Genomic DNA, 12,612 nt, shown 5'->3' with positions numbered 1-12,612 from the left:
AAAAAATTGTACAATTAAAAAATAGTGTTTTAAAAATCAATGACTGAGGATTTGTAATTTGTCAGTTGGCCGTCAGATGTACATCCAAGATCGTTTAAGAAAACGATCTCTTCATTTCAGCTGTCTTTGTGTTAATTAAGATATTTCTTCTTTAAACAACATTTTAAAAAAACTTGATGACGTGAAGTACGAGGCAAACTTTAGAGAATGCCATCAGTGACTTTTTGGAAGCTGTTGATGGGAAGGCAAACTAATGGGAAGAGATATTAGTTACAAATGCCAGAGGAAAAATCTATTATTAATGCTCTGCTCACATGAAACAGTCAGACGAAATAAACTTTTGTAAATTATAGGGGTGTGTTCTTGGTCAATGATTGCTCAGTGCAGGCAGACCCCGATGTAATTGCTGTTCTTAACGTCGCTCTGTGCTATTTCTGTCCTATGCCAAAGATGCCGAGAGAAAAAGTACATGGTTGGTTTTTCTTCTTTCTATTTCTGTCGATTACTGACTGTCGATATGAATGGTTGTCTACAAGTCTTCAGATGAAATGTATTGATATTGACTTTTTCCCTCTAAGAGACAGAAGACATTATATTGAAGTTGTTGAGATGAGTTTGCATTAACAAATACTGCCTATGCTACGTTATTATAACACAGTTACTATGTTGTAGTATTCGGGCCTTACCGTTTAGAATGTCAATTTGACTTTGTTTTTTACAAAAGACATGAAGTATTATACGTCTATCTTGAAATGGAGGAATTGAGTTTGGACCAATGTTGTCGTTGCTACATGTATCTTACCGCTTGGAGGAAATTACTACGTCACAGTGGCGATTTTGTCAGCTCTGAAATCTAGTTGTATGTAATTGAGGGTTTCGTCCTTCGTGGTCAACAATTTCTGTCACTAGCCTGGTACGCCTGTTATTTTGACTCATACCTTATATATTTGTACAGGTGAGCAAAGTTTCAGGTGTGTTAGTCTGTGACCATACAGCGCTGGAACCTTTCAAAAAGTTCAAAGGTCAACAACTTGTGTAAGAAGGACTTTGTTCCTCTTTCTGCTATGGTTATTTTTCAATTTTAATGAATGAGAAAAGACACGTTTTGTCTGTAACGCAATTTAAATTAAAGTGGTTGCTAAGCTTTTTAACATGGTTTTGCCACACTTGAGATCAGACAGAGAGAATAACACGTAGCACGGATATTACGGATGTCGTTATGGCTTGTTTATAACAGTTTTCTTTGGAAAATCGAAACAGACATGAAGAAACTCAAGTATTCAACCCATGTTATAAACAGGCACGAACAAATGCACTAAATGGTTAACCCACATTCCAGTTTGATACCAAGATTAGTTTAAATTTTCATTGATATAAAGAAACATCCACGGAGGGATTTACATGTTTAGCAGGTTGGATGGTCATCAAATTGCCCATCAGATCAACCATAAGATTTTAGAAATGATTTTTAAGCCATAAACTATTATTTATGGATGAAAAACCCAAATATTTTAGTTATAAAATTTAAATTTTCCTATATATCACTATACAGAGCTCATTGTCTCAAAGAGATAAATATAGTCCTAAAGTGGCCACGACATTCCAGCCGTCTTAAGATTGCACAGTTTGCGTATTATTAATACAGAAGAGACTGACTTTCATTGATGGTTTTCATGCAGATACAAGAAACATCCCACGCCACAGAGATACCTTCTGAAGCAGGAGAGTCCAGCCGCCCAAACAGACATCCGGGTATTCTTGCCTTCCGGGTTCTTCAATGGTAAGACATAATTATGTCAAACGCAATACTGAAATGTTTGGAAACTGCTGAAAATTTATCTGTTTTAAACAAGTAATACGTCACACATGACTCGTGGGCTAATTGATGTATTTATTTAAACAAAAAAATAACCGTCTACGAACTTTCATAACATTTATATCTACTTAATTCGTGACCAATAGTCAAAATAAAACCCTCTTTCTTGTATGAAAGAAAAGGTAAACGTTTTTAAACATTAAAATTTAGAAGGCTTGTAACTTTCAAGAGAACTAACATGAATGCTGCTTTTGTTTTTAGATTCATGCAGATCCCTGCACGCTAGAGTTTTGTCATCACGTGACTCTAACAGCATGACGTCATACTTGACCGTGTGTGTGAATGAACACTTAGTGTAGCCAGTCATATTTTGAATGCATAGTCAAAAATAATCAAAAGTGAGTAGGAAAAAACACATGAACATTATTCTGATTCCTACCTACGCTGGAGAGATTTGGCGTCAGTTTGACGTTGCAGGTATGATCAGGTTTTCCCAATAATCTAACCAAGGAGGTCTTTTTCCGTTTCGAAGTAAGTGACACACAACTAAAGAACATGCACGTACGCATAACATTTTACTTAACGTCTAGTACCTTTATGTACACGTGCATTTGTAATAATTCTATATTTTTTACATTTCATTTCTTACCAACGATGATAGTCATTCAAATCCAAAAACCAATGGTAAAAAGTTTGATCTGTTTTTCTTTTTGCAGTAAAGTTCATATCGTGTTTGGCCTTCATTGCCATTCAAGTAATCAAATTGGTAATATAATACCTAGATAGGAGCAAACAAAGTTTATATGATATCTGACAATATTGAAGCAAGCGAGGTTTATGTATTTAAAACTTTTCATTCTGGTTGCTCAACGTAGGGGGCAGTAAGACGTGCATCTATAAGGTAAGAAAGTGAAGCAAATGTGTAATAAGTGGCCTATACGTCAGATTATTTTATCAAATATGAGACAAAGAGAGACAAACAGTTTTAAGGTAAGAAAGACCATCTACTTAAGTGTATTATGCATCTTGACGTGTATACGATATCTACTTGATTTTATTAAAACGAATAAAACAATCATTTGCCAATATACCGTGTTGTGTGTTTTGTTTTAAAGGTCAAATATTCCTTGTGTGTTTCAACATATCCAGAGAGCACATACAGTTGTGTGCATGCCTAGGATATATGCATATTAACATACTAGTCTAGCCATAGTATTACATATTTTAAGTGGCCGTTCCTCTCTGTGTGTTAACATACATGTATTTATGTTTGACATGCATACTTTAGTTATGATTTGCCCATAAACGCACAGATTTTTTTTTTTTGAGTTTCAAAGGACTTTAGTACAAAGATGACTTTGTAACTATCAGTAGGTACATAGAGACTATTGAGCGATAGGAGATTTAAGGTAGCTCGCGGGTTTACTGCTTGCGAGAAAACCTACCCTGAAAATTTGTCCGCGTGATCGATAGGTTTCAATGATTTATTTCTAAAATTTATTTGAGATTCGTCTGCGTAGTAATAATTTTATCGTGATTCAAACACAGTGTCGCTGATTAAATCAAGCAACGCCATTTCAATGAAATATATAGTAAAATGCATATCTTAGTCGAAAACCGCATTTCAAAACTATGCTTCAAACTTTTAAACGATCTAGACGAACTTAATTTTACTCAACACAATAACAGAAGAGATTATTTTGAATCAATTCATAGAAAAAAATCAATATGTGTTCTCGGCCAATTTTTCGTAAAACAACTTTAAAGATTTAAAAGATTTCACAAAATCCTATATTCTTATCACGACGTTAGCCCGACGTTATCAATTTCTTTCGTCTGAGAACCAAATATGAAAATGGGCTGGTTGACCAGACTAGCTGATTTACACATATTAGAACATGCAAATCTAATTAACATTATAATGAATGTTTTCGAATGCATGAAGGAAATTAATGTAAGGTTGTGAAGAGAAGAAACATGGCTACTTATCCTTTCAATGAATCAGTCATGCATTCGATGCAAAAATAATTACCATACACGTATTGACATATAAAAAAGTTTGTAATCGCATAATTACGATAACTAGCTAAAGATAAAATGATTTTAATAGTTAGATCGGTATTTGAAAATACAGAATTCATAATTGTGAAACGAGCGAAGTTAATGCATACGGTTCATTTATTTACAATGTACTTGTCTAAACAACAAATTAAAGAGTTCCAACGCACACTCATACCTTATAGAACTCAATGCGACAATGTATGTCATCTTTAAATTTTAAGCACTTGATAATTATAAATGTTTTCTATAAACTGCAATTTAGCTTTTTAAAATATTTCATTTTATGTTTCTAAAGATCATTTGTTATTTCTAAAAGAATTGTATGAGTTTGTTATGACGGTCAACTCTTTTCGTCGAATCCTATTGTGACGTCAGCAAACCCGCGAGCTACGTTAAGGAGGTTTGGTAGTCTACAAATTAACATCAAACTTGCCTAATATTTTAAGATATGAATTTTTAAGCTTTAAACTATGATATAGTAAAGAAAAAAATTCATATATTTCACCTTTGAGTTTTGATTATTTTCCTATATATCTATATGGAACTCTTCTTTTGATGGAGATCAATACAGTCTAACAATGGCCACGGCCATCGAGCCCTCTTAATTTATTAATTGTTACTCAAACGTATAAATGTGAGCTTATGAACTGTTCATGCATATCAGGAGGGAAAAACGTCAAAGGACAGTCAATGACAGAAATTTGATTTCGCTATGTAGTTTGTGTCAATCAACCGAAAAGTGGTACTTGATGGGGCTTGGTCATGCAGGATTTGACCTGAAAATTTTCCATTTTCGTTTTAATGTATTTCTAAAGCAAAATTTGGTCAGTTTTCACGTTTTAAGTGAGACTTACTTTTGTAAACGAGGAAAGTGCATGATTTTGTTAACATGCATGTATTAGTGTTGCTGGCTAGGAAATATTATATTCTATACAAAATGAGATGTGACAAACGCTAGGAATTATGATAAGTTATGTTCATAATTACTATTCAATTTTTAAAAATCTGATTATATAGAAACTTGCCAACCAAGTAAATAAAAATCATCGGTCGTTTATATTTAAAATGTTAATAATGTAATGAAAAAAATGTACTGCTCAAATGATTACCATTCCCCTTTAATCTATAAATAACAACTTCACCAAAAATAACAGATCCATGCCAAGAAGTATGTTATACATGTAATAAATAATGCCTACGAAGGATGGATAGGGGTTACAAGTTTTTCATGTCGGGACACAATGGTACATTATTTATTTTTATTTTAATTACAGGAATTTTTTTTTATAAGTTTTAAGTTTACACCCTGTTTGAAATCAAAATGAGTTAGGCATTGGTGAAAATATTTTTTCGAAAGAATTACTAAAGGAATTCTACCATTTGATTCTTCCCATACACTGTATGTATTGAGAGTTATTTCTCTTATCTTTGCACAAAACGTATTCAGTTTTCAGGAATTTCCGACAAGAAGCAATTAAGTGTAAAATTTTAATGTTCTGATTAAAATAATACAACAACATAGGTTTCAAACTATACGTGAAGGCATTTTTGGGGGTGGTAATAAAGACATATATCCATTTGATTAACATGCACTTTTGACAAGAATAAATAAGATCTACGATGCAATTAAGTTCCCGGGTTTCTAGTAAGGTACCCTCCGGAATTTTAACGCTTAAAAATACCAATATGTGGTTGTGCAATCTAATCAAAATTGGTCTTTGCAAAATCGGTTCTCTACGAACGATACGATAAACAAGATCATTATTAAAAAGATTTTGTGTTTGTGGAAAATCTATTTCGCTCTCTCTATGTTCATTAACCGAGAATGACAAAATATTACTATATACATGTATTTAATTAAAAGAAATATAACATCCCTTTTTGCAGAGTAAGAATATAAAACACTTTTCGCATCATTTGCTAATACAGGATCAGTTCCCATGAGCTATAATATGAGACGCATTCTAAAAAGAGTAAACGTAGTACTGTATAAAGAACAGCTGCTTTGAATCTTTAAAATTCGCGTTTTGTCTCCCTTGAAAAAAATTTCAATGTGTATGAAGAGCACATATATTATCTATAGACTGGAATTCCATTTTTAGTTAAAGAAATGCAATGTTTAACGTTGAAATATACAATAACTAAGTTTTAATTCGTAAAGAACCCCCCCCCCCCCCCCAAAAAAAGAAAGAACCAAAACAAACACAAAAACATCATTCAACAGCAGTGTTTAAGTAAGTACATGTAATCATACCTGCTTGTTGCTATTTTTTGAAACATTCTGATAGAACATGCATTTCGAAAAATATTTACTTATTTCAGTCCGAATAATGCAAAATTTTTCTTTGATAATTTTTAATGTCTGCGCTTAGAAAAACAAGTCCAAATGTCCCAGTTACTAGTCATACTTAAGAGTTAATTATTTAAATGTTATAATGTCAAAGAATAGAAATGTAGCTGTATATCTCATTATATGCTCATGCCAGTGGTATTTTAAGTGTGCTCGTTTTTATATGTAGCTTTGTTTTTTTGCTCCATGTTTCACACCGTCATAAATTCGTCCAATCGTTTTTTGCTAAAATTTAGATAAATTCGTTTAGAATTAAAATTATCAGGTTATTTTCTAAATATAAACGATAAGGCATATCTATATTTACAATATTCCTACATGTATGTTCTAGACATAATGTCAGTACTTGATATGATCCCTCACCTGCAGCGTTGTTGACTGAAATATTCTCGAGGAGACGCTTAACAACTGTACACACACCTGCCAGGGCTGCGTTTTACAAAAGATTTTACGACTTGCGACCAAATTGATGAATGCTTACCAGTATTAACCACAGACTAATCAACCTTTGAATTTAATGGCTGTAAAATAAAATTATAGAAATCAGAATAAAGGTTTTATAAAGTTTTTGTTCGACAAAAATCATTCCAAGAGAATGAAAATATTTCCGACTTTGTCGCAATTAAGTTCTTATAAATTTGCTAAACGCAGTCCTGGCCCCTCAACTTTTTTTAAAGGCAAAATCTACCTTTTCTCATACACTTTCTGTCATACTAAACATGGAGTTTTAAATGTTCTTGATGACGAGAATGAGATTTATTGAAATTCCACGTAACCTTTTAGGCAGACAATAAATCCAATTTTTAATTGAACATTTTGAATATAATTGGATAATAAAACTACATGGTGTTAATGACTTTATATACTTTATTAATTTCGTTTCGTCTCGATTATTTAAAGCCGACATTCTGATAAACTTGTTAATGAAGATATGATTCATACTGTCCTCTCCGATATATTTTATTTTATCAAATAAAATACAAAACATGGCTATTTTATTTGATAAAATGAAATTTATCGATATCGGAAAGGACAATACTCTTAAAGAGGTTAAGACTTTGCAAGGAGAAAAGATTAAAATACATGTACATTATGTATCTTAATATCATAATATGTGTTACTGTAAAGTGAATAACTGACATATTTAAAAAAATGTGAAATTGAAATCAAAAGACGATTTCATCCATATTATTTTCTGCTCTGCAGGGCATTCTGAAATTGTGTGAGATACAGTTATTATCATAATATGTGTTACTGTAAAGTGAATAACTGACATATTTAAAAAAATGTGAAATTGAAATCAAAAGACGATTTCATCCATATTATTTTCTGCTCTGCAGGGCATTCTGAAATTGTGTGAGATACAGTTATTATTATAACTTATAAATATATTTTAGAAAAAATCATTTTTGAAAATCATTATTAATAGAGTAAACATTGATGTGAGTATTTAGTCAAATGTTGAAAGCAAGAATCATTCGGAGATCAAAACTACAAACTCGTCAAACACTATAATTGTAACTAAATAAACTCATGGATTATCCTTATAAAAAAATCTAATTATGTGAATTTGCAGCTATCCGGAACCACGATATATACTGTACACAATGAAGATGGAAAAATTCCAAATTCGGTACCAGAATACGTATATATACTATGAATTTGAAGTGGTGGAAAAATGTCCCTATACCAGTTATCTTTCATTTTCAGTATCGGGGGAATATTACCTCGGGTTTGTGGACGCTAAATACAACGCCGGAAGACCTCGTCCGGGCGAGGTACAACACAGGAACTACACCCTCACCGTCTGGCAGACACAGTGCCTCTACTGGCGGGAAAAGGAGAACCGATGGTCACGTGACGGTTGCTGGGCAACAGACATGTCAACCTATGCTTTGACTCAGTGCAGGTTGTTATAATTTTATTCAATGTTTTACACGTAGGCGTGCTCTAGTGGATTTTCGTGATACTAGCTAGTATATTGTAATTTGCTACAAAGTCTTTAAAATGAAAAGTACAAACACACTTTTATTTACTTTTGCATTGATATGTGTTTTATTTTCCAATCTACATTAGTTCTTAAATTGCAAAAAAATGAAAATTTTATTAAAGATCTTGTTTAGAACCCTTAAGATTTTGTTGAAGATGTGCAAGGTTGGTGCACAAGCCACGCCCTGTATTGTACAAGACTGTATGGGGCATTCTATATTTTGATAAACAACTGTACATTTTTTGCAGTGGCACTATATTTTTTCATAAAACCACATGACATTCCAACTGAAAACAGTTTAATCGAAGCTTTATGTTATTTTGACAAATGTAATGAATAGCTGCATATCTATAAAACCACAAGAAATTCCAATCGAAAATAATATAATACTTTCTTCACAGCGTTGTGTAATTTTGACATACAGATAAAACCACAAGAAATTCCAATCGCAAATTATAGTTTTAATCACAGCGTTGTGTACATGTAATTTTGACAGATGTAATGAATACAATGTAGTTGTATATTTATAAAACCACAAGAAATTCCAATCGAACACGGTGTAATCAAAACTTTATGTAATTTTGAATATGTAATGAATAGTTTTAAATTTATAAAACCACAAGAAATTCCAATCGAAATCAGTGTAATCAAAACTTTATGTAATTTTAAATATGTAATGAATAGTTTTATATTTATAAAACCACAAGACATTCCAATCGAAAACAGTGTAATCACAACGTTATGCAATTTTGACAGATGTAACCACTTGTCCACGTTTGGGGCGTTCTCCGTGGAGGTGTTTCCGGTCCTGTCCTTGATCCCCGTGGACACCTTCTTTGAGTAAGTATAAAAATAAAAGCTTACATGACTGAAGTCCATGTAACTAAAAAGTACCTGTAGAGAGATTACATGTTGTTCAAAGCCAAACACTAGCATTTAGGCCATAAAACTTAGATGAGCTCACTTTTGTTCACAAAAAATATGGAAAGTATTGTGGAAGTGAGATCAAACATCAGCTTGTTTAAGTTTTATGCCCCCAGGGCCAATTATACACATGAAGTTATTATACACATCATACAGTGTTTATTGAAAAGGACCACCTTTCATTCATTATTAGCATCAACAAAAAGTTTATATTTCTATCAAACATGTCAACTAATCGTAAATCAGAGCTTTTATTATCCGGGACCAGGTCTGTGAATCAATATACCTTTTTATTAGCGATAAATCCTTCGAGTAATTATAGATGAACACCCTTCATTAAATATAACGCCAGCAAAAGTTCATTTAGTTACTGTATACAGGAAAATATTCACCCCCGTTTTATTTTCGTGTCTTTTGCCCTCGTTGTGAGCGGGCGAATTTCAATGTCTCAAATTATCTCAGTCTCTTAAAACACAACTGTGTCTGGGCGAATTCAAGACGGGGCGAAACTGTTTGCAAGTGTGGAAGGGCGAAAATTACTCTGTATACAGTATTATTTATACATTTATTAAATAATGGTTCATTTTGTACATGTCAATCAATGGTTTGTTTTAGCGCCAACGAGAACCCCGTCTGTGTGACGCTGACTGTGATGGCGCTGCTAGTATACGTCACTCTGATAGTCCTCTGTCATAGGGCGGACCGTCACGACGCCAGGAAGGGGGGAATACTCTACCTCAGGGACAATGCCCTCACCGACAAGCAGAAGTTCGAGGTCATCGTGGAAACGGGGTTCAGAAGGGGGGCTGGAACAACTGCTAAGGTGGGAGGAGCTAGAACAGTAGAACGATAATTAAAAAGAAAAAATTCAAGATATTAAGACTGAGTTTTTTCTATGCATGTTATTTTCGCCCTTGTATGCTTGCAAACCGACTGTTTCGGTAAAAATACAAAATCTGTTGCCATATTGTAAATTGTTTATTTGCACCTACATGTACCAAAGTCATTCATAATTTACAATACGACTCCATTATGACACAATGTAAATGTAGAAGTAATTAACTGTAGTCTATATTTTGATTCCTCAAATACACTTACTACAAAACACATGGGTTTATTTAGATAGGTTTATCATTTTAGTTAACTTAATTTATTTTAGTTATTAAGTTATCTTTTTTTTGTTCTTGGCTTTTTAAATATTTTTTTAAACTTTTTTTTGCTCTTTTTTCAGATCAGTATAATTTTGCACGGAGAGGAGGGAATGTCCGGTACAAGAGAACTGATCAGTGATGACGACAGACCGATGTTTGAAAGAAACTCCAGGGACAAGTTCATTCTGACGTAAGTCTCACGATATCCACAATAGCTTGGTATTGACAAACCCTCTTTAACTAAAACTGTTGCTCTGTATACCGCCTTTAAGTGACACTTAATTGCGCAGATGTTGACAATGAATCCCAATAGTAAGAGCCCCCAAAAGTGCTTGCATTTGAATTAAGGTTTGATTGCCCACAAGGATGTATAAATTTTGCATTGATTTAACACAGACAACATGCTTTTCATTTGTTTTTCTTTTGTACAGGCTGCCTGAGAGTATCGGTAAAATTTGGAAGGTTCAGATTTGGCATAACAATGTTGGATCCTCCCCCAGCTGGTACCTGAGCCGGGTCATCGTCAAGGACCTTAACAATGGTCAGTGTAGCAATCATTTATTTTTTTTAAACTTTTTTCTAAAATGTATAAAACTTTTTGGTTGCTCTTTCAACAAATAAAGGATACATAATTTATGCAATACCAAAATTATTCCAAATATACCTCATACCTCTTTATTTACAGAGTTCTCACTGGTTTTTATGCAAATTAAAAAAAAGATTCAATTGATTTATTTATTAAAATTGATAATGTTATTTTATGTAATCCTATTTTCAAAATCCGCAGGTAGTTAATATAAAATGTTGATGGTAAACAAACTTGTTTGATTGAAACGTGATATATTGAATACCGGTATTCAATTTATGCAAGAAAAGTAATATTATTACTCTCAACCATTTTGCCTATTTGTTTTAAATGAAAGACCGAGTCAAAATAATAATGGTCTATTTTGTTATTTCCCAGAACGTGAGTTCTACTTTATATCAGAGAAATGGCTGGCGGTGGAGGAGGAGGATGGGAAAGTGGAGAGAGAGTTCCTGGCACTGGACGGGAACCTGGGGTTCAAACGAGTAAATATATTAAATCTATTTCATCATATCTATTTTTGTACATGTATGATTGCTTCAAGGGACATGGTCACGATTTTGGTCAAATTCTATTTTTCTGATTTTCTTATTTACAAAGCTTTAGGAATGTATTTCTAATGATCAAATAAAATTTGAGAGTCAGTCGTAGAGTTATAAGCAAGATACAGGACTCACAATTCTTTGTCATGTAAACAAGGCTCGTGCCTTGTTTTTGTTTACGTATGTTCAATATACCAGTAAAAAATCTTTTTCAAGCTAATTTGTCTATGTTCTTATTCATTTGAAGCACGAATAGACCGTTCTTAACGTTATTATAATACACATACATTTTAGTTCTAAAACTGGAATTTTTACCTCAATATTCCAAACGTAAAAAAAGTTTTGTTAACATAGCAAAGAAATGTAAGCTCTGTAACTCCCTTATAACTTAACGAACGACACTCAAATTTTGCATGGTTGTTTATTTACAATGCCTTACTGAAGCATTGTAAACATTAAAATTGTAAAAATAATTTTTGACCAAAATCGTGACCATGTTCCTTTAATAGATCTGCTTGATTGTCAATTTTTTAACATCTGAACGCATTATGTTTCACATGTATAATATCCATTTTCTTTTTATCAACACATGTATTGTTTTTGACTGTAGGTGTTCCTGACCAAGGGGACGCAATACCTGGCGGACTATCACCTGTGGTTATCGCCCTTTACCTGTCCCTCCTATAGTCAGTTCACGCGGACCCAGAGGTTGACCTGCTGTCTGACCCTGTTCTCTGTCTACATGTGTTTGAATACCCTGGTGTACCATTACACCTATAAACAGGTGAGAATGTATGTGGAGAACACACCTGTGTATCACTACATTCAATTAAGGCAAACTTTCTTTGATTTAATTTTTTGAGTCGATTTTCGAAATGAATTTTCTTCAAATTAAAAAACGACAACAAATTCATTTGGTTAATCTATTGTCCACGAACTGTAAAAATTAATCAAATTGCACTCATAAATTGTTATATTAGGTAAAGAAATGTTTTTTAATGTTTCGCTTGCTTTTGCAGTACCACGGTGAGTTTAGGTTGTTGGACCTGTCTTGGAATAGCGTTATTGTTGGAGTCGTTTGCTGTGTGGTGGTCATTCCATTGAATTTTATTTTGTCCTTTTTATTCCGGAGAAGCAAGGTACGCGTTGGTCTCAAATTTAGATTAATTTCACAATCTAGTAACAAGTTCAA

The 12,612-nt window shown here is 33.1% G+C and overlaps 1 protein-coding gene across 4 annotated transcripts in view; it reads left to right on the top strand.

The window, feature by feature from the left end:
* Window positions 1-12,612, top strand: part of LOC128162953 (polycystic kidney disease protein 1-like 1) — a 104,227-nt gene that overhangs the window by 79,766 nt on the left and 11,849 nt on the right. For all 4 annotated transcript variants that reach the window (XM_052826394.1, XM_052826395.1, XM_052826396.1 and 1 more), the window contains 9 exons: window positions 1,680-1,780; window positions 7,938-8,136; window positions 8,974-9,057; window positions 9,757-9,964; window positions 10,373-10,482; window positions 10,724-10,833; window positions 11,257-11,363; window positions 12,031-12,204; window positions 12,440-12,559. In XM_052826394.1, the coding sequence (XP_052682354.1) occupies window positions 1,680-1,780; window positions 7,938-8,136; window positions 8,974-9,057; window positions 9,757-9,964; window positions 10,373-10,482; window positions 10,724-10,833; window positions 11,257-11,363; window positions 12,031-12,204; window positions 12,440-12,559 (1,213 nt within the window). The remainder of the gene's footprint in view (window positions 1-1,679; window positions 1,781-7,937; window positions 8,137-8,973; window positions 9,058-9,756; window positions 9,965-10,372; window positions 10,483-10,723; window positions 10,834-11,256; window positions 11,364-12,030; window positions 12,205-12,439; window positions 12,560-12,612) is intronic.

The sequence above is a fragment of the Crassostrea angulata genome, chromosome 9, assembly GCF_025612915.1.
Source record: "Crassostrea angulata isolate pt1a10 chromosome 9, ASM2561291v2, whole genome shotgun sequence".
NCBI lineage: Eukaryota > Metazoa > Mollusca > Bivalvia > Ostreida > Ostreidae > Magallana > Magallana angulata.
This window is presented reverse-complemented; position numbering and strand designations above follow the sequence as displayed.